The sequence below is a fragment of the Apus apus genome, chromosome 14, assembly GCF_020740795.1.
Source record: "Apus apus isolate bApuApu2 chromosome 14, bApuApu2.pri.cur, whole genome shotgun sequence".
In the NCBI taxonomy this organism is placed as follows: Eukaryota; Metazoa; Chordata; class Aves; order Apodiformes; family Apodidae; genus Apus; species Apus apus.
The window spans coordinates 1548716-1566631 of record NC_067295.1 but is presented as its reverse complement, the minus strand read 5'-3'; the positions used below and the strand labels follow the sequence as shown (position 1 = coordinate 1566631).

Genomic DNA, 17916 nt, shown 5'->3' with positions numbered 1-17916 from the left:
ACATTCAGGTACCCCAGAGCTGCCTACACCTGATGGCCCTTATTTGTGCCCACATCTGGGATCCAGCCCATGCTCTACATGGCTCAGAAGCCACTGGCAGGCACCTGGTTGCAATCATGGTGCAACCTTGGCATGGGCATTTTCTTGGCTATTGGGGAACACGGCATGAGGTTATTCTGTGTCTTGAGATCACATCAAGATCCAAACCAGAGCAGAAGGCAGTGGAGTTGGCAGCCCTGGATGCTGCACAAGGGCCACACGTGGTGCCAGGGGCTGTGCAGAAAAACAGGACACAGCGAAGGGACACAGAGGATATCTCCATATCCCTGGAGCTCTCTCCTGTGCCAGCAGGGAAGGGAGGACACCCTATGGCAAGAAGCATCAGGGCCCTGGACATCCTCAAGCAGAGGACAAGGCAGAGGTTTGCAGGCAATGCTCTCCACTCTATGCTGCTCTGCTCCCCCAGAGCCACTGGACCCCCATGGTCCACCCAAGAAGCACTAGGGACCCCAGGCCAACCACTCAAACACTGGGCTGCACCACAGGACAGACCAAGCTCCTCTTGGAGACACCAAGCACCAACACTGAAAAGCTTGAGCTGCACCAGCCCCCCCACACACTCCCTGCGTGACCACTCTGCTCCATCTCCAAACACCTCACTGCCCCTACAGCCCCCCCAAAGGATGCCTGACCTCCCCAGCATCCCCCCTTACCTGCCTGATCCTGCTCCCTGAGCCAGGACACCCTCTGCACCCTCCACAGCTGGTGAGGATCCTGCAGGAAGGATGGAGCCTTTAACCCTCCCACATTTATAGCCCCCAGGTGCCCCCACACCCCGGCTGTACGAGCCCCACCTGGGGTACATCAAGATGAAATATGTAACTGCAAGCCAGCCCTGCTGCTCTCCTGCACCTCCAGACCTATGCACAGGCAGGGAAATTGTAACTTCTTCCTTTTAGAGGCTTCCCCCCCACACATCCCCCCCACTATTTTTATTCATTCCCATCTGCCTCCTACATTTGGTACAAAAGAAAAAGGAGTAACTACAAATTTTGGAAAGCTCTTGCAACCCTGTTCTTCCTGGCTTCTGGAGGGGGAGGCCCAGGGCACAGGAACCACACCACTTTGGATAGTTGGATTTTCAAAACAAAAATGGGGTTAGAAATGGAAACTTTGGTTAACTGAGACAGGGATTAAAACCTCATTTCACAGTTGGCAGCAAAGCTGGAGCTCCATCTCTCTGGCACTTCCCATATATAACCTGGTGCCTCAGCAGCATTTCTGCAGCTCTGGCAGTGTGGGACATCTTGCCATCATCCCCTGAGCAAGCAGACGTGGCCACCACAGCCACCCGTGGCAGCTCATGGAGAAATATTTCCCCAAGGAGGTGTCACAACATGCTGGGGAGCAGGGAGACATTGGCTGCTCACCCAACTTTTCAAGCACATTCTCCCAGCAACTTCCAGGTTTCTGGATTTTTAGCAGCCTGAGAGAGACACCAGAAAGGGGGAAAAGTCACAACAGCCGTGATGTGGGACGATGTTCCCTGCCAGCCCAGCCAGCAGTGCACAATAGCAGGCACAGGGCAGACACCAGCACAGCTCAGCATCATCTTTTTATAACTATTCCCAGAGGTCTCGTGCAGAAAGATGCAGGAGTGAGGCCTCTCCCTGAGCCTCTGCCAGAGCTTGCTGGGGTCTCTGAACAGTTCCTGACTCTGTGGTACCTCCTGCACAGGGACTGCAGAGTAGCAGAGCCCCAGCCAGCTGGTGGGTGCTGGTGGTCCCCAGTGGTGCCACTTCCCAGCAGCATCACAAGGTCCCACTGGATGAGACCCCCCAGCTCTGCCTGAGCCCAGCAGCAGGACCCCCAGAGCTGAGCTCCAGGGGCTGCTACTGATGGTGACAAAAGCAACTGCAAAGGGGGTTTCAGGTTAGATTTCCCTAAGAGACTGCTGCCTGTTACCAGGGAAAGAGCCAGCCCCGAATAAGCTCCACCAAAGCACCTACACCAAAGAGGCAAAGTTTATTTTCCTCAGCAGCCCCCAGCTCTCCGGGAGGTGGCACAAGAGGTGTGCTGGGCACCCAGTGAAGTGGTTTCTCCTCTGGATAGACATGAGAAACACAGTTGGCATTGGCACCTGGTGGGATCCCCGTCCTGCCAGTGCAGGGAACCCACCTGACCCTGGTGAAGGACATACCATGATTTGAAGCCATCCATGGCTGCTCCAACCATGCCCACCCTTCTCACACCTCAGCCCTCCCCTTGCACACCAGCTCACTGCTCCAGCAGGAACCCCCCCGACACTGGAGGGACCCACACCACAGGACACAGCACGAGTGGGATATTGGGCACTGTGTCCCACACGCTGCAGGTGACCAAGAAGCAACTCCACACAGATCCTGGCAGAGCCACCAGCTAAGACACCACCCTGCACCGAGCTGCTTGGGGTGGAAGCACATCCTTTTTCTGGGGCTCTTGAAAGCAGCAGAAATGACCCAAAATGCTGCCACGGCGGACACCAGCCTGTGCTGAGGCTCAGAGCAAGAGCCGGGAGGTTTCATCCTTCCTACCCAAAGCCGCTTTTATTGTCTTGTCTTTTTATTGTCTTGGTGTAATGAAGTGCAGACTTCACCTGGACAGACCCATAAGTGGCTCCTCTCGGAGGCAATGAATACAAATACTTGACCTCATGAGCTGCGGGGCAGCAATTAGTTTAAGGAGGGGGTTTGTGTAACACTTCAAAAGTCTTAATCCGTGCGGTCAGCCCTGGCACGGTATTTGCCAGAACCTATTGAGTAGCCTTAATGAGTCTGCAAAGCGAGCTTTCAATACATTTTGGGTCGCTTCAGATGCTTTAAATGGCATAGTCTATATGGCATTGTGAGGCTTGAGAAAGGCCCGGGCTTTAAAAAAGTATGGCCCCCTTTCACAGGGCAGACAGAAACCATCTTTAGAGCCGGGACCCTTAACGTTTTGCATATCAATACGGCTGGGGCTGAATGCAGTCACTCAGCTGAGAAATAGGATCACTATCAGCGCTTCCAGGCTTTCACAGGCACTTGGGAAACTTTAAAGCCCTTCGCCGAGAATAATTTGGTCGAATGTCGTGGCTGGAAACAAAACCTAAACAAGCAGAGCACAGTCCATCATGCGGAGCTGCCAGCGAGGGTGACAAGAGGCTCCAGCCGCTCGACATCCAGCCCCCAGCGGGTCGGTGGCCCGGGGGGTTGCAGGGGGGGGACACACGGCCAGGGGACCCCGCGCCGGGTACAGGGTGCTGAGCCCATCCTAGCGATGGCCACATCCCTCAGAGGGCTCTGGGATTCCAACTGGCAGAAAAGCAGGGCGGGTTTCATCTCGCTGTTCTCTCACAGGATCCTGGCTTCTCAACACCGGCCACAAAGCCCCAGGCTCTGACCACTGTGGTGGCATCTGCATCTGTCTCCAGAGCCACTCACACATGCCCACTGATACCACAGTGCCCCGTGGATAGACACCGTGATGCCCCACAGATGGATATCATGATGTTCTACAGACAGACACGACCATGTTCCACAGACCAGCACCACGATGCTCCCTGCCCAGAAAGAGGCAACTGTTTGCATTGAACTTCAACATCATGCTAAACCCAGCCCTGCACATGCCATTTGTCCCACCAGTGACCAGAGGACCCCAAGGGCTGAATGGGACAAACGTGCTCAACCTCAGCTGTAGCCTGAAGCATCAGTAGAGAAAATACTTGTCACCTCCAGTGGGCACAAAGGAGGTGCCAGGACGTGGGAGCCAGGAGAGCTGTGCAGGGCAAAGCACCGTGTGTAGGTGTAAAACCACAGTGGAGCTGGGATGAAAGGGATCAGTTCCCATTGTGCATCCCAGGGGAAGCAGTACCTGTCACCTCCATCACCCCAGGCAGCAGCAGTGAGGAGGGGAAGGCAATGGCAGGACATCTGGTGGGATGGTCACCTTTGGGATGCAGCAGGATGGAAGAAACCACAGCCAAAGCATATTTGCAAACAACGCGGGGCCTGAGGGCCCTTGAAAACACATAATTAGCTCATTAAAGAGACAAACACAAGTTACTAATAAGATATTAGAGGCTAATTAAATGTTTTCCCCATCTTTAATTAAGGGAAAACTAGTTAATTCAGATTAAACCGATTTCTGCAGCCTCCCATGATGGCACTTCGTGGCTGCAGATTTGAAAAAACTATTGAGATTATTGAACTGAAAGGTCAGAGTTTGGGGCTTTTGTCTGCTCTGCTTGGGTGGATTTGGGGAAGGAGGGAATTTTGTCCAAAGGGTGAGAAACGCCCTGCTCTGTCACCTGGGTTACTCAAAACCCATAAGAGGGTAGGTGAGACACAGCTCCCTCACCCTGCAGTTGGCATTTATTCAAAACTCCCGACATTAATTGTTTTTCTTCATTAGGAAATACCTGCAGAATTTTCTGGCTGCAAAACCCACTCTGCCCGGGGGGGCTGCTGCTTGCCCACCCCCTGTGCTCAGCATCACACTTTGCTTCAGCAAAAACCCACCAGCCTCACACCCTGAGGCCAAGGGGTTTCCAAAGCTCGTGGATGGCAGAGCCATCATCCCCACGCACCCACACGCACCTACCCACCCACCCAGAACAGTCCAATATAGGTTAGCGAGATTTATATGGAAGAATATTTAATCTGGTCAGGGAAGGGAGAGGGGTCATCTGTGGTTTTATTTCTTAAATATTTCTCTCTACTCCAGAAGGGTCCGTTTCTTGCTGGAAAAGGTCCAATATAAATTAGAACAAAGGGAGAAAGTTGCTGGTGGGGTGGCCATGAGCATCCCAGGACCACAGTGGCCATAAACATTTCTGGACCACGATGGCCATGAGTATCCCTGGACCATGATGGCCACAAGCATCCCTGGACCACAATGGCCACGAGCATCCCTGGACCACAGTCCTGGCGCCACACACCGCTGGGCAGACCAGGTCCCCGCGCAGCCACGTGCCCTGTGGGTGGCTCAGTCCCACCCAAAGTCCTGCCCTGTCATCTGATAGAACTTCATGTTGAAGGGTCTGTAGAACTCCTGCAGGCGCTGCACCACCTGCAGGTCGATTTTGGGGTGCGGCCGCCCCTTGGATTTCCCCAGGCAGCGGGGTTTGCTGCCGTCCTCCGGCTTCTTCAGGCAGGGAAAGCCCTTGGTCTCATTAAAATAGAAATGTTTGTCTGTCACCACCCTCTTGAGACCCAGGAAGTCCTGGACACGGCCCATCTCCCCGGCTGGGTCGCTGACGAGCCGCTCCCCGCTGACAAAGAGGAATTTGGAGAGGGGGAAGTACTGCAGCCAGTTGTCCAGGTGCTTGGCATAGATCCCGATCCTCACCGCGCTCCAGCTCGTGTCGATCAGTCCCGTGCTGATGTTTTTGAAGGCCAGGGCCTGGAAGCTGGGGATGGAGGGGTTCTTGGAGAGAGTCTGGGTGTAGTCCGAGATGGCCCGGGTGACCGGGTTCCTCACCACCACGATCAGCTTCGTGTCCCGGGACATGTTGTAGATGCGCCGAGGAGCCTCCTTGGTGACAAAGTAGCTGGGGGTCTTCTCCATGGTGATCTGCCCCTCCAGCGTCCGTGGCATCAGGCTCCTGGGGACAGAAAGGGACATGGTCAGAGCTGAAGGCATGGCTGGTCCAACCCAACACTGCAATGGGCCATGCTGACCCAGGCAAGGGCAGGGAGAGCTCCAAAATCCTGCTGGGGACATCCCTGTGGAAATGCTGGCAAAGCAAGAGGACAAGAAGGGAGCTTCCCATGGGGCTGCAGCTGGGCTGGCTCTTGGCAGCAGCATTTTGGGGCAGGATGGGGCGTTTCAGGGCTCCCCATCCAGCTGCTCAGGGGAGCTGGGTCTCCCCGCAGAAGGGGCCGGGCCAGGCAGCAGGCAGGGCTCTGCCCAGCAGCATCTGTTCCTCATGCAATGGGGAAAGACTTGAGGTTTCTGGGTTTTTTTCCCCTGGACGCAGCAAAGAACACTTTATTAAAAGCATTTGCGAGCGATGCTGGGCCCCGCACAGCTCCCTCCCCCAAACCAGAGGCAAAAGCCACTTGTGGATTTCACTCCCCACCTCCTTTTTTTTAATTTTTTGATAGTGCCAGTGTTTTCAGAGCCACTTCTTGTCCCCAGTGTCACTACCCAGCAGGCAGGATGCACTTCAGGGGGGTACCTACATCCTGCCGCAGCAGTGGGTGGTTCCTCCAAACTTCTCAGCACCTTCCCCCTCCCCTAAATAACTGTGTTCACCAGAGGGGCTTCCTGCTGGGAAGCATCTCCCAAACCAGGATCAGGCTCTTGCAGCCCCACGTCCTGTCCCCTCCCTGATGGAGCCCAGAGCCAAGGAAAAACCAACCACACATCTCCAAGCTGCTGCTTGGGCTTCCCCCACTAAAACTAAGCCAGCAAAGCCTGTTTCACTCTAATTCTGTGCAGAAACCTGCCCGGGGGCTGCCAGGCTGCTTCCCACAGCTCTGGGTGACTAGTTGGGGCATTTCCGAAGCACCTCCCTGGCTGCCAGGAGGATTTCTGCTCCTTCCTCACACTTGCCCAAATCCTCTCTCAGCAAACATGGGCTCAAGACCTACATCAGTCCCTCCCCTCACCGGGTAACCAAATATTTATTATCAAGCAGCAAACACTTGGGATAATGTGATCCCAGCACCCAAGTTAGACCAAAATGCAGCTTTTCCCAGCCTGTGCTTCCCAAACCAGCATGGCCTGGACCTGAGCTCAGGGATTCCTGGTCGTAGCTCAGCCTTCCTAAACCACCAGGATCTGGCTTTGCTGCTGTCACCATCACGATGTTCCCTGGGGACACAACCTGGGGGGAAGCTGTGAGCTACCCCTGCACCAGCAACAGCACCAAGGCAGGCACCAGCAAGAAAAACCAGGAGCCCAGATTCCCCAGCAAAAAAATTTCACTAAAATTAAAAAATAACACATAAATAAATACCTTAAGCAAATAAATAATGCAAACCATTCCCCCCCCACCCTTGCATTTTGCAGAGGGACAGCAAGGGCCAGGCTGAGCCCCACACTGCCAAGCCTGTTTCTAAGGGGTCTGCATGGCAGAGGGACCCCCCTCACCACTGGCAGCCCAGAAGACCTGCACCCAGCAGTACCAGCACCTTCCTGCACTCATCCCATCGACCACGGGCTCCTCAGTACACAGGAGCAGCGTCAGCTTTAATTAAAGCCAACCACATCATCCTAGGCTCAATTAAAATTTAATTAAAATAGACTTTTTAATAAAAGCCCATGTTAGGGCAGGGATTCCCAAACTCCATTTGCACAGGTACTGCTGGAGCAGCAGCCTGAAGCTCCCATGGGCTGTGCCATGGGCTACAGAGACCTTCCCCCAGCAGCACAGCCACACTCTTGGTCCCCTCACTGGGGACAGCAATGGGGCAGTGACAACCCACATGAACCCCAGCAAGGCTGGTCCATCAGAGCCACAAGCTGGGTCCCAACACCATCCTGGAAGCACATTGGGAACAGCAGCCTCTGAGCAGCTAGTTGTGCAACACCTCCTCTTCCTCAGCACCTCAATCACTCCCAGCCACATGCAAGATAATTAAGCTATTTCACATTTTCATTAACTCCCTAATACTCTCCACTAGATTACCCCAGTTAATTATTGATAACCCCTCTCTCCCTCCAGATCTGGCTTAAACTGGCAAAAACCAGACCAGGCTTCTGTTATGCTCCAGTATAGCACAAGAATTGGAAACTTTAATTAAATTTACACTTAATTCTTATTGACCTTAAGAAAACTCCTTGGGACTGCTAAGCATCACCTCCAGGGACATGGCACTGCAATGGGGGAGCACCCCCACAGCCAGGGGGGGAACCTGCATTTCAAGAGGAGATGGTGGGCCCTGGAGGAGGGATAAAAACTCTTCTAGTCTCTATCAACTCTCAAGATGATAAATTTTACTATTTAATAAATAGTAAAAAACCTGGCACTGGAGGCATCAGAAATGGGGTTTCCTACATAGAAATATTCAATATGTGAAGATGTTAATGCTTAAAGAAAACAGCAAAATCACAGAGAGGGATGGAAAATGCCACCATTTACTCCAGAGCCTCCCAAGAGCTGTTTTGCTCATTGTTTCACCAAGTGTCCCTCTCCATCCTCATCCTCCTCTCACCCCCCCTCCTTTTGCCCCCCCCAAGCCAAGGTACCTGTGTTGCTCAGCATCATCACAGAATCCCAGACTGGGCTGGATTGTAAGGAACCTTAAAGATCATCTAGTTCAAACCCCCTGCCATGGGCAGGGACACTTCCCACCAGCCCAGGCTGCTCCAAGCCCCATCCAACCTGCCCTTCAACACTGCCAGGGATGGGGCAGCCACAGCTTCCCTGGGCAACCTGGGCCAGGCTCTCACCACCCTAATAATGAAGAATTTCTTCCCAATGTCTAACCTAAATCTCCCCTCTACCAGTTTAAAAAGATATCACCCCTTGACCTCTGACTACAAGCCCCTATAAAAAGTCCCCCCCAGATCCCTGCAGTCCCACCACAACCTGGGGCTGTGACTAGCAACCACCAAGAGCAAAGCCTACAACCTCCTCTTGATGCTCTCAGCCAAGGTGCATTTCCAAGGGCTCCTGGACCTCTCCCAGACATTCTCTCGATTATAGTCAATGGGAAATTGCAGATTACAGCCATGCTCCCAGGGGCCCTCGTTTAGATTAATTACCTCCTGTGTGGAGGTAGCATGGGGCAATAACTTACAGCCCTGATAAAAATGCAGAAAGCTGCATTAAACATAGATTAACAGCCATAGCAGGCAGGTAATCAAAGCAGACTTCAAACAACTGGGCTAACATAACTTTCCAGGGTTAATTGGTTCAGGATTCCTCAACTCCAGGATGGTTTTGCTGCAGACGAAGGAGAACTCCTCCCAGCACCAACCTGAGAGCACAGAGTAATGGATGAACCCGTCGGGAGGAGAACCTCACTGATAAATAAGCCTCCAGCCCCAGAGCATCCCTGTGGGACAGGCCCTGCCCACAGCCCATCCCACCCAAAACCAGCAGGCAGTATCTTTAGCAGGGACACACGTCCAAGCTGTGCCAGGAGCATGAAGGGAGGCTCCAAAACCCCAGATAAAGTGCAGGTGTGGGTGATGGGTGCAGGCTGGATCAGGGCTCACAGGTTTTATGTGATTACCAAAAGTGGAAAAGAAACCTGCCCCCATGGTAAGGGGGGTTGGCACTACATGGTCTTCAACCCAACCCACTGATTCTATGAAAACAGGAGGGGAAAGAATCTCCTTTATTTTTATTTTTAAAAACCCCAACAAAACAAACTAAAACGAGCACTGACAGAAAAAAAATAAAATTAAAACATAAAAGCCCTCGACGGAAGCAAGTGGAAGGCAAGGGGGTTTCTGCCGGAGGGGACACGGTTGGGGGCTTTCTGCAGGGCCACAGAAAGTGACTCCCAAGGAGATAAGATGGGTGATGGGGACAGAAGCGCTGGGGACAGCCCAGCTCAGCCGGGGCAGCTCCGCTCGCCCACCCGGCCGGGGACACCCAGTGTCACCCGGCTGGGGTCCCCGGGGACCTCCCCCCTCGCAGGCAGGGTGACAGGCTGCCGGGGACCCGGCTCAATGGGGGACAGAACCTTTTTTGTGTAAATGTAAAACAGTTTGGAACCGGGAGAAGGGGACAAGGCTCGGGGCAGATTTATCCTCTCCCAGCAGACACCCGGTACCACCCGGATCTGCATATGAATCGCCCCAACAGGCTTATCTCAGCCGGCGGGACAAGGCTGCCTTTGTGCCCGCACGGCAGCTCGCAAGTTGTTAAACTGGAACCGGTTACGGAGACCGTGCGGTACCGGCCCTTCCTTCCCGGCAGCTCAACCAGCAACACCTTGGCTGGGAAGCCGGGAGCCAAAACACAGCGCCGGGGGGGTGGAACGTCGGGAAGGACAGATCCAGCCTCGTGTCCCCGCTCCCGGCAGTGCCAAGGCCACGCCGGACCCCCAGCTCCCCACGGCGGGGCGGGGGGCACGCGTGGGCAGCCGTGCTGGCCCCCCCGTCCCCGTCCCCCCATCCTCTCCTCCTCCCGCAGGAAACACCCGCCCATCTCTTGAACCTCAGTGCAAAAGCACGAAAGGATGAACTCACCGACGAGTTGCCCGGGAGCAAATCAGGCCACGTTCCTGTTCCTCCCTAATGACTGCGCTCTCCCCTCCGGAGGAGCAGCGGGTCCCGGCAGCGCCCCCGAGCAGGCAGAGCCCCAGCGCTGCCTCCCTTCGCTTTGATTCTTTCACCCCTTCAAAAATGCGCAAATGAAGCCACAGCTTCCCAATCAGACCTGGCCAGGAGCTAATTGGCTTTAAGCAGGGAAACCTGAATATGCTAATGAGGGCAGTAAGGAGCCTGCGATGCGCCTGGAAGGGGAGCCGGGCCCGCGGCTCCACTGCGAGACACGGCAATTAACAACAAGGAAGATAATTTATTAATGCTCCTTTGCATCCCCCCTGCCCTTTGCTCCTAATTACGGTCTGATACATGAAACACCGCGGAGGTTGCCCGGGTCCTGCTCCCACCCGGGGCATCCCTGCGCAGCGATATTCTAGGACCACGATTGGAGGAGCCAACACAAAGGACCCCAGAGCTCTGTCACCACCAGCCCACGGGGCACAGGGTCCTCGGGCTGGGATTCAGCCAGGCCAGGCTGCAGAAGAGGCTCAGAGGAGACAGGAGATGCGATGGGCTGGATGGTGCTGCCAAGCAGAGCTGCTCCCCACAGGGTCTGAGCTCCCCCAGGCCCTTCCCCAGAAGCTCTGTGGGCTGCAGAGCTCGGCTGCTCCATCCTGTGAAGGGCAGGGGCTGCAAAGCAGGAGGAGGCAGCAATGGGGACTGTGGGGGGGCTCCAAGAAGGGCCAGGAAGTTTTACGTTTGGCTTTCCCACCTATTTAGCATCAAGATGTGGGGAACTCAGAGCAGGGAAAGAAAGGAAGCTCATGAGCATTTTTAATGTAGTGACTGTTTTTGCAAATCACCAGCACCCAGTTATGAAGCCCTAGAAGACCTGGGGCCATTTGGGAAACCACAGCTTTGTCCATCCAAACCTCTGCACACCACAAGTCCCGAGCCCTGACAGGAAGGTGACAAACAGGCTGTTCCCCCCATCACATGGGACATCTGCAGTTCCCCCAGTCCTGCTCCTGGTTCTATTCCCAAATCCTGCTCCCACACAGACCCAGACACAGTCCCCTCCACCACTCAGCATTTGCATCCTGACTGAGTTCATGTTTCTGGCTGGCATGGCAATTAGGGGCAGCTCAAGGCCCTGAAGGTTTTTTTCTATGCATGGTTATTCCAGCAGGGTCGTTGAGGCCAAAGGGCTGCCCACAAATGTATGTAATGGCATATGATTATGAAGAGCAGAAATCAGAGTTAATAAGGGCACAGCTCCTTCCCTGCTTGGGACCAGGAGGTACTGGAGGACGAAGCTGCTTGGGAGCATCCAGGGGATTTGGAGACTGTCCTTCCTCCACTGTGGAGCTATGCTGCATGGAGTCACCCCAAAACCAGGGAGCAGCTGAGTTAGGTTGAACATAAGGAAGAAATTCTTCCCTGTGAAGGTGGTGAGAGCCTGGCCCAGGTTGCCCAGGGAAGCTGTGGCTGCCCCATCCTGGCAGTGTTGAAGGGCAGGTTGGATGGGGCTTGGAGCAACCTGGTCTGGTGGGAGGTGTCCCTGCCCATGCAGGGGGGTTTGGACTGGATGATCTTTAAGGTCCCTTCCAACCCAAATCTGTCTAGAATTCTGGGATTCCCAGGAACCACATCTCACTTGCAACAAGCAAAGATTAATTTTGAACAACCATTAGTGAAAAAGCAGCTGAACGTTGGGTTAAAATGGGTGAGAAACAGATGAGCTCCATGACTCCCCACGGGCAGCGTGGGCTGGTGTGTGCCCGGCTGTGGTGGGATGCTGGGCTGGGGGCTGCAGGGGGAGGGCAGGATGCAGTGGGCAAGCACAGCCCTCTCCATCCCTCTGGAATGAAGCATCTTCACAGCAGCAATTAGAAAGGCTCTTCTGGCAGCTCTTTCCCCCGTGTCCCTTTGATTCCCCAGCCCCAGCAGTCCCGGGGGCGCGGGGACAGCCTGTGGCAGGTGTCTTGCCTGTGACCCGGGTCAATCGAGGGCTCTGATCTCCAAATGACCCTTCCCAGCAGTGAATACGTACCCGCGCTCAAACAGCTTGCAGATGAAGGAGCAACAGACTGGAGATGATTTATTCAGGAATTAAAGGTTCAGTACCCCCTTTAAAGGCTGCGCCTCGGCACTGTCAGCCTTCATTGCACACAATTAAAGGGGTTAGCTGCCCCAGCCCACCACGGCCCTCCTCCCTTCCAGGGGAATGAAATCCAACAAAACCAACCTCGCTCCCTCCCTCCCCCACCCCCGCCCCAAGTCCTGGGCGGATCCCTCCAGAATATAGCTGGGGGCAATGCAAAGGACTTGCAAACTCAGTGTATGAGTGGCCCTGAGCTCCAGCCTGCGAAGCTGCTCCAGCTCCGTTTGTCTGCCAGGGACCAGCTCGGCTCTGCCTTGGGTGGGGGGGATGCAGATGCTCGGGTTTTGTCCCCACCGGCAGGAGGGGATGCTGGGGGTCCCCACTCTGCTGGTGGCAGAGGTAGCCCCGGTGCCCCCCTGCAAAGCCCGTTCCTGCAGCTGGGGCTTAGCGAGCTGCTCCGGGAGCCCTGGGCTAGGGAGGGTTTGTGTCTCCTCCTGTTTCTGCCCCCAGAACAAGACCCGACCCCCCTTTCCAGCAGCTCAGCACCTTCAGGCTCCGAGCAGGGCAGGTGCTGGTGCCTTGTAGCCTCACACCAGCATAATTCAACCCCCAGGCTTGAATTTCCCTCTCACACCCGGAAAGGAGATAAAGATAAAAATTGGCATCGTCCGGCTTCTTTTTTTTCCCCCTTCTAAACTGTGAGAACCGATGGGGGGCCGGGGGGAGCATCTCTGGCCGGCCTGAGCAGCAGGAATTCAATGAAAAGCTTCCTTCCTCTTTAGGAAAGAAAAGGAAGAAATCTGCTGGCAGCAGCGCCTGCTGATAATCTCTTTCCAAGGCAGTAAATTTTTCTGCAGCTACCCCAGCAAGTAATCCCGCAGATTATTACACCTTTCAGCAGAATCAGCCTTTTAAATACAATCTGCCCTCGCCAGGGAGCTCCTGGTTTATGACCCGACTTGCTGTCTGAGCACAGGGAAACACAAATTATGCTCTTCAGCAGCCAGAGCACAGAGGCACCGGTGACAAATTTTACACCTCTGATAACTGGGATCCTTGGGCGCTTCCATAAATAAGGAGAATTTGCTGCTAAAGCTGCACGAGGCTGCCGGGCTGGGGGCTCCGCATCACTGCAGCACGAAGGGCTGAGGGGGGGTCAGCCCCCCCAGGATGGGCAGGGCACACTTAATGCATCCTTACAGGCTTCTCATGACCAGCTATTCTTTACAGACCAGTCGGCCCCTGTCTGGGCGCTCCAGGCCATTCAGATGCAAAATTTATTGGTGTTTGGGGAAAAAATTAAAAAAAATCCCCAAGATCACTATAAGTTTGTCTCAGGTCTTTGTTTTCAATTACAAATAAAAAATACACATATTGGTTTTCATTAAATTATCCTCTTGCAGCAAAGGGCTGATCATTTCCAGTTTCCTACTCCAGCCGAGGAGAGCACAGGAAGGACGTAAAAAGCCCATAAAAAAAATCTCATTTGTTTTCAGGTTTAAAGCTACACGGGCAGCAGAAATGGGAATTCCTCCACTTCCCAATGCCTGAGTGGGCAGAAGGAAACCAACCTAGTTCAAAAGCAATTCTTAAGAGAGAAATGAGACAGCACAAGGGCATCATGCTCCCTTGGGTCGTGGCACGAGTGGTGCAACATCCATCCCTCCCCACCCACGTTATCCCTGGCAGCCAAACTACTGCCAGGCCCTGGCTGGATGCTCCAGGGATGGAAAAGCCATGAACCCAGTGCTGGGGTTTCCCTGTGCAGCCTCTGCAAAGCACCAGTGAATCCTTCTGAGGATCCCTGTGCCCATGGGCAGCGTCTTCCCTCCCACAGCCTCACCCCACACATGGCACAGCAGCGTCTGCTGCTTTAGGAGGGGACAGAAGAAGAATAAAAATAAGAGTTATCCATCATTTTGGAGTTGCCTGCAGGGCCTCAGGCTGCTGCCCACCAAGCAGAGCTGTGATACTGATATTTGAAGCAAAATCCTCCAACGTTTTGAGTGCATCCATGGGATGTCACATCCTGGGCGCCAGTGGCCACCGGTGGTCCCAGCCCACAGGCAGTGCCAGCCCAAGCCATCAGCTCTCAGCTAATGAGCTCAGACTAATTAGGCAGGACCTGCGCTGCTCTCCGTGGTGATGGGATCACAGGATGCAGGTGAGGGGCATCCCCAGCAAGCCAGGGCAGCCCTGCCCACCCCTGGGGGGGCTGGCGGGGAGGAACCCCAGGTCGGACACCCCCATCCCAGCCCCGAAACGGGAGCAGCAGGAACCGGCACGAGGGAGGAAGAAGAGGAGGAGGAGGAGGAATCCGCACATGTCAGCCCCAGGGGGACCTTCCCACTGGCCGGGCCAATCGGCAGCTGCTTTGCTGTGACCAGCAGATGCTGACGAGGCGCCGAGACAAGTCCCCAGAGCCTTGAATAGTTTCAGCGCATCCGTGTTGATCTGATCTCAGGATGGGGCTGCCCTGCCCAGCCCGGCCCCTCGCAGAGCTGTGGGGCAGGGGGTGCCAGGCTCTCCAGATGGTCACTTCAGGGCCACCACTGCAGGGCTGGCTGTCCCCCCTGGCATGTGCTTTAGAGAGGAGAGAGCCCTTTGCCATGATCCATTCTCCATTCACACCTCCTGGACAACCATCCCACCTGGCAGGGGGTGAGGGAGGGACCCCCAGCAGCCTTGGGGGAAAAGAAGAGATCCCCCCAGCCTCACAACTTTTAACATAACTGATTCCAACATTTCAGAGTCTTTTTTTAACCTTTTCTCCTCTTTGAAACAGACAAAAATGAGGACTTGGCACTTCCTGGTTCCTGGACCATAGCCGGGATCAGAAGCCACCAGGTCCTGCTGCCATCACCAAGGGTCAGATGCTCATTAGAAAGCAATTAGTGCATTTTAGAGAAACAAACTGGCCATAAATCCCCATGATGTTACCTCTGAACCAGTGTCCCAAACGTTGCACCAGATATCAGGTCTCCATGAATGAGGGGGATCAGAAGGAAGGGAGAGCTGCCTCCAGCAGAAGAGATGAAGAACTCCCTCCCTGTCATGCCCCTGGGATGCTGAGCTCCTCTGCCCCAGCACCATGGTGCAGGATGGCAGAACCCAGGGTGAGAGCTGAGGTTCTATCCACAGCTCCTCCTGGGGTGGCTGTGGCAGAAGATGACCCAGGACCACACTGAGCAGGCACAGCCCTCACCACGACACTGCTGGGGCTGCCTCTGCATCCCCCTGACTGAGGACCCCAGGTCCTACTCCAGCAGGTACATCAAGCAGTAAAAGCTTTGCACACAGTCCCTGTTTTAAACCAGGCAAAAGCAATTTTCATGTAATTCTCCTGCCTGCAGCACCTGCAGCACCTCCAGCATCCAGTTAAAATTGCACAGGTTGGATGTGATGACTTAGAAGTCACAGATGCTCCAAGCAAGGCGAGAGCCCCACCCCACCATGGCAGTCACCCCTCTCCCATCACCCTCTCTCTGTTCAGCACGGGGTGAGTCCACAGCCAGCATTTCGTGGAGGCTTCTGCAAAAATGCTTTCCCTGCCTGGCTCTGCCCTGCTCCACAAGCCCCGAGCCCTGCTCAAAGCTTCAGCTTCAGACTAACCACGAGCTCATTCTGAAACGCGTCCAAAACTGTCTCATTTCTACCTAAGAAAACATAAATCAGTCCTGGCCCATGAACCAGAGCCAGGTCTGAGGTCTGCAGCGAAGCCGTGGGGATCCATCAGCGCCGTTCCCAGTGACAGTTTTAAGCTCTCTTGGCCAGATCCACAAAGGTCTTTCAGAACCTAATGCTGGCCAAAATCACTGGTGACTGAGGACCTCAGTTCCCCCAGGAATGGGATCTCCTGGAGATCTGAGCTGGTGCCACACTCCGCCCAGCTCCATCCCAGCCTGCTGGGACCATCCATTCTCCATCCCCACCCTCCTGCCCCAGCAAGGCGGGGGTGCCCCTGCCCCACAGCATCCAAACCCATCACCAGCAGCTGCTGCCAGCACCAGGCACTGAGCAGGAAGGACAGGAGGGGAACAGGAGGAGGGACAGGAGCCAGCAGTGCCCATCCTGCCCTCACTGCATGGTGCTGAACCAGCCCAGCTCTGCCCTGAGCACACAGCAGCTCCAACTAACCACCCAGTGAAGCACGAGCTGTAGGGCTCAGCCCAAGGGAGGAAAAGCACCATATTGGTGCCATTACCTGAGTTTCAGCAAACTTCAGGGAGTACCCAGGCCAGGTTCCAGAGCTGGCAAGACCAGCAGCATCATCTGCAGCATCAGCTCTTGGCCAGCACAGGGATCTCTGCGGGGCTGCTGGGAGCAGATGTCCTGGAGCCACCACAGGATCCAGCCATTCCCATCTCTCCAGAGCTGCTGTGGTGCCATTGACAGCTTGTGTGGACAACCACTGGGCTGCTGCCCACCTGCCTGGGCAGGATGCAAGGCTGCCCTCTGCCTGGAGCAGGCAGCAAAGGGCTGCCCCCAGGTGAACCCACCCAAAGGTGGTGGTTACCCCCCAGCCTCTCGAGAGAGCTGCCTGCAAGAAAGCAGGGATGGAGTCAGGCTGTCCAGCCTCCTCCTCACCACCTTCTCCAGCCCTGCAGGGCAAAGGAGCCAGGGCTGTACCCAACAGCACAGAGATTTCACCCCACAGAACCCAGACAGTGTCCAACAGCCCCCGGGCAAGAGCAAACCAGGTTGAAGAGGTTGCCCAGGGAAGCTGTGGCTGCCCCATCCCTGGCAGTGTTGAAGGGCAGGTTGGATGGGGCCTGGAGCAACCTGGTCTTGTGGGATGGGCCTCTGCCCATGCAGGGGGGTTGGACTGGATGATCTTTAAGGTCCCTTCCATCCCAAACTGTTCTGTGATTCTAAAAGCATCCCCTCATCTCACCCTTCCCCAGAGCAGAGCTGGCAGCATCCACCAGCCCAAGCTTCTCCATCCCCCCAGTTTCTGCAGCACTTTGCACATTCCCTCCCTGGCTTTGGAGGTCAACAGGGAAAACTTACACTTCAGTTCCACCCAGACCAGCTCCTGGATCTCCACAAAGCATGAGCTCCATGTGACACAGCTCTGGATGCTCCTGGCTGGAGCTCCTCTGCCCTCCCTGCCTCCAGCAGCAACAAAAACCAGAAACACGGATTGTTTGGTGTTTGTCTGGGGTCGAATGTTGTCGTGCTGCTCTTGTGGGGATGGAAAATGCATCCAGTTTTCCAGAGAAATGGAAAAGATTCCCCATCTGCATCAAATTTGTAATGCAGCCTGAGGGAGGATGGGAAACAAATTTAGCTCTTTTTTTCTCTTTTATTTTTTTTTTTTCCACTATCAGAAAAAGCCCCGTTTCCTGGCAAAAAGCAGAGCTCAGCTTTGCCCTGGAGCCACCAGTGATCCTGCAGCCCGAGCAGCTCCATGTCATCCCATCCCACGGCAGAAGCAGGGAGGGACATCCCAACAGCATCTCATGGGGGTTTTAAGTTCAACATAGGGAAGAAAGTCTTCACTATGAGGGGGGTGAGACCCTGGCCCAGGCTGCCCAGGGAAGCTGTGGCTGCCCCATCCCTGGCAGTGTTGAAGGGCAGGTTGGATGGGGCTTGGAGCAGCCTGGGCTGGTGGGAGGTGTCCC

At 54.9% G+C, this 17916-nt stretch overlaps 1 protein-coding gene across 1 annotated transcript in view; it reads right to left on the bottom strand.

The window, feature by feature from the left end:
• Positions 1 to 4835: 4835 nt before the first annotated feature.
• HS3ST6 (heparan sulfate-glucosamine 3-sulfotransferase 6) overlaps positions 4836 to 17916 on the bottom strand; it is a 29008-nt gene continuing 15927 nt past the window's right edge. Inside the window, 1 exon segment of the mRNA XM_051631736.1 lies at positions 4836 to 5623. Within this exon segment, the coding sequence (XP_051487696.1) occupies positions 5005 to 5623 (619 nt within the window). The 3' untranslated portion in view covers positions 4836 to 5004.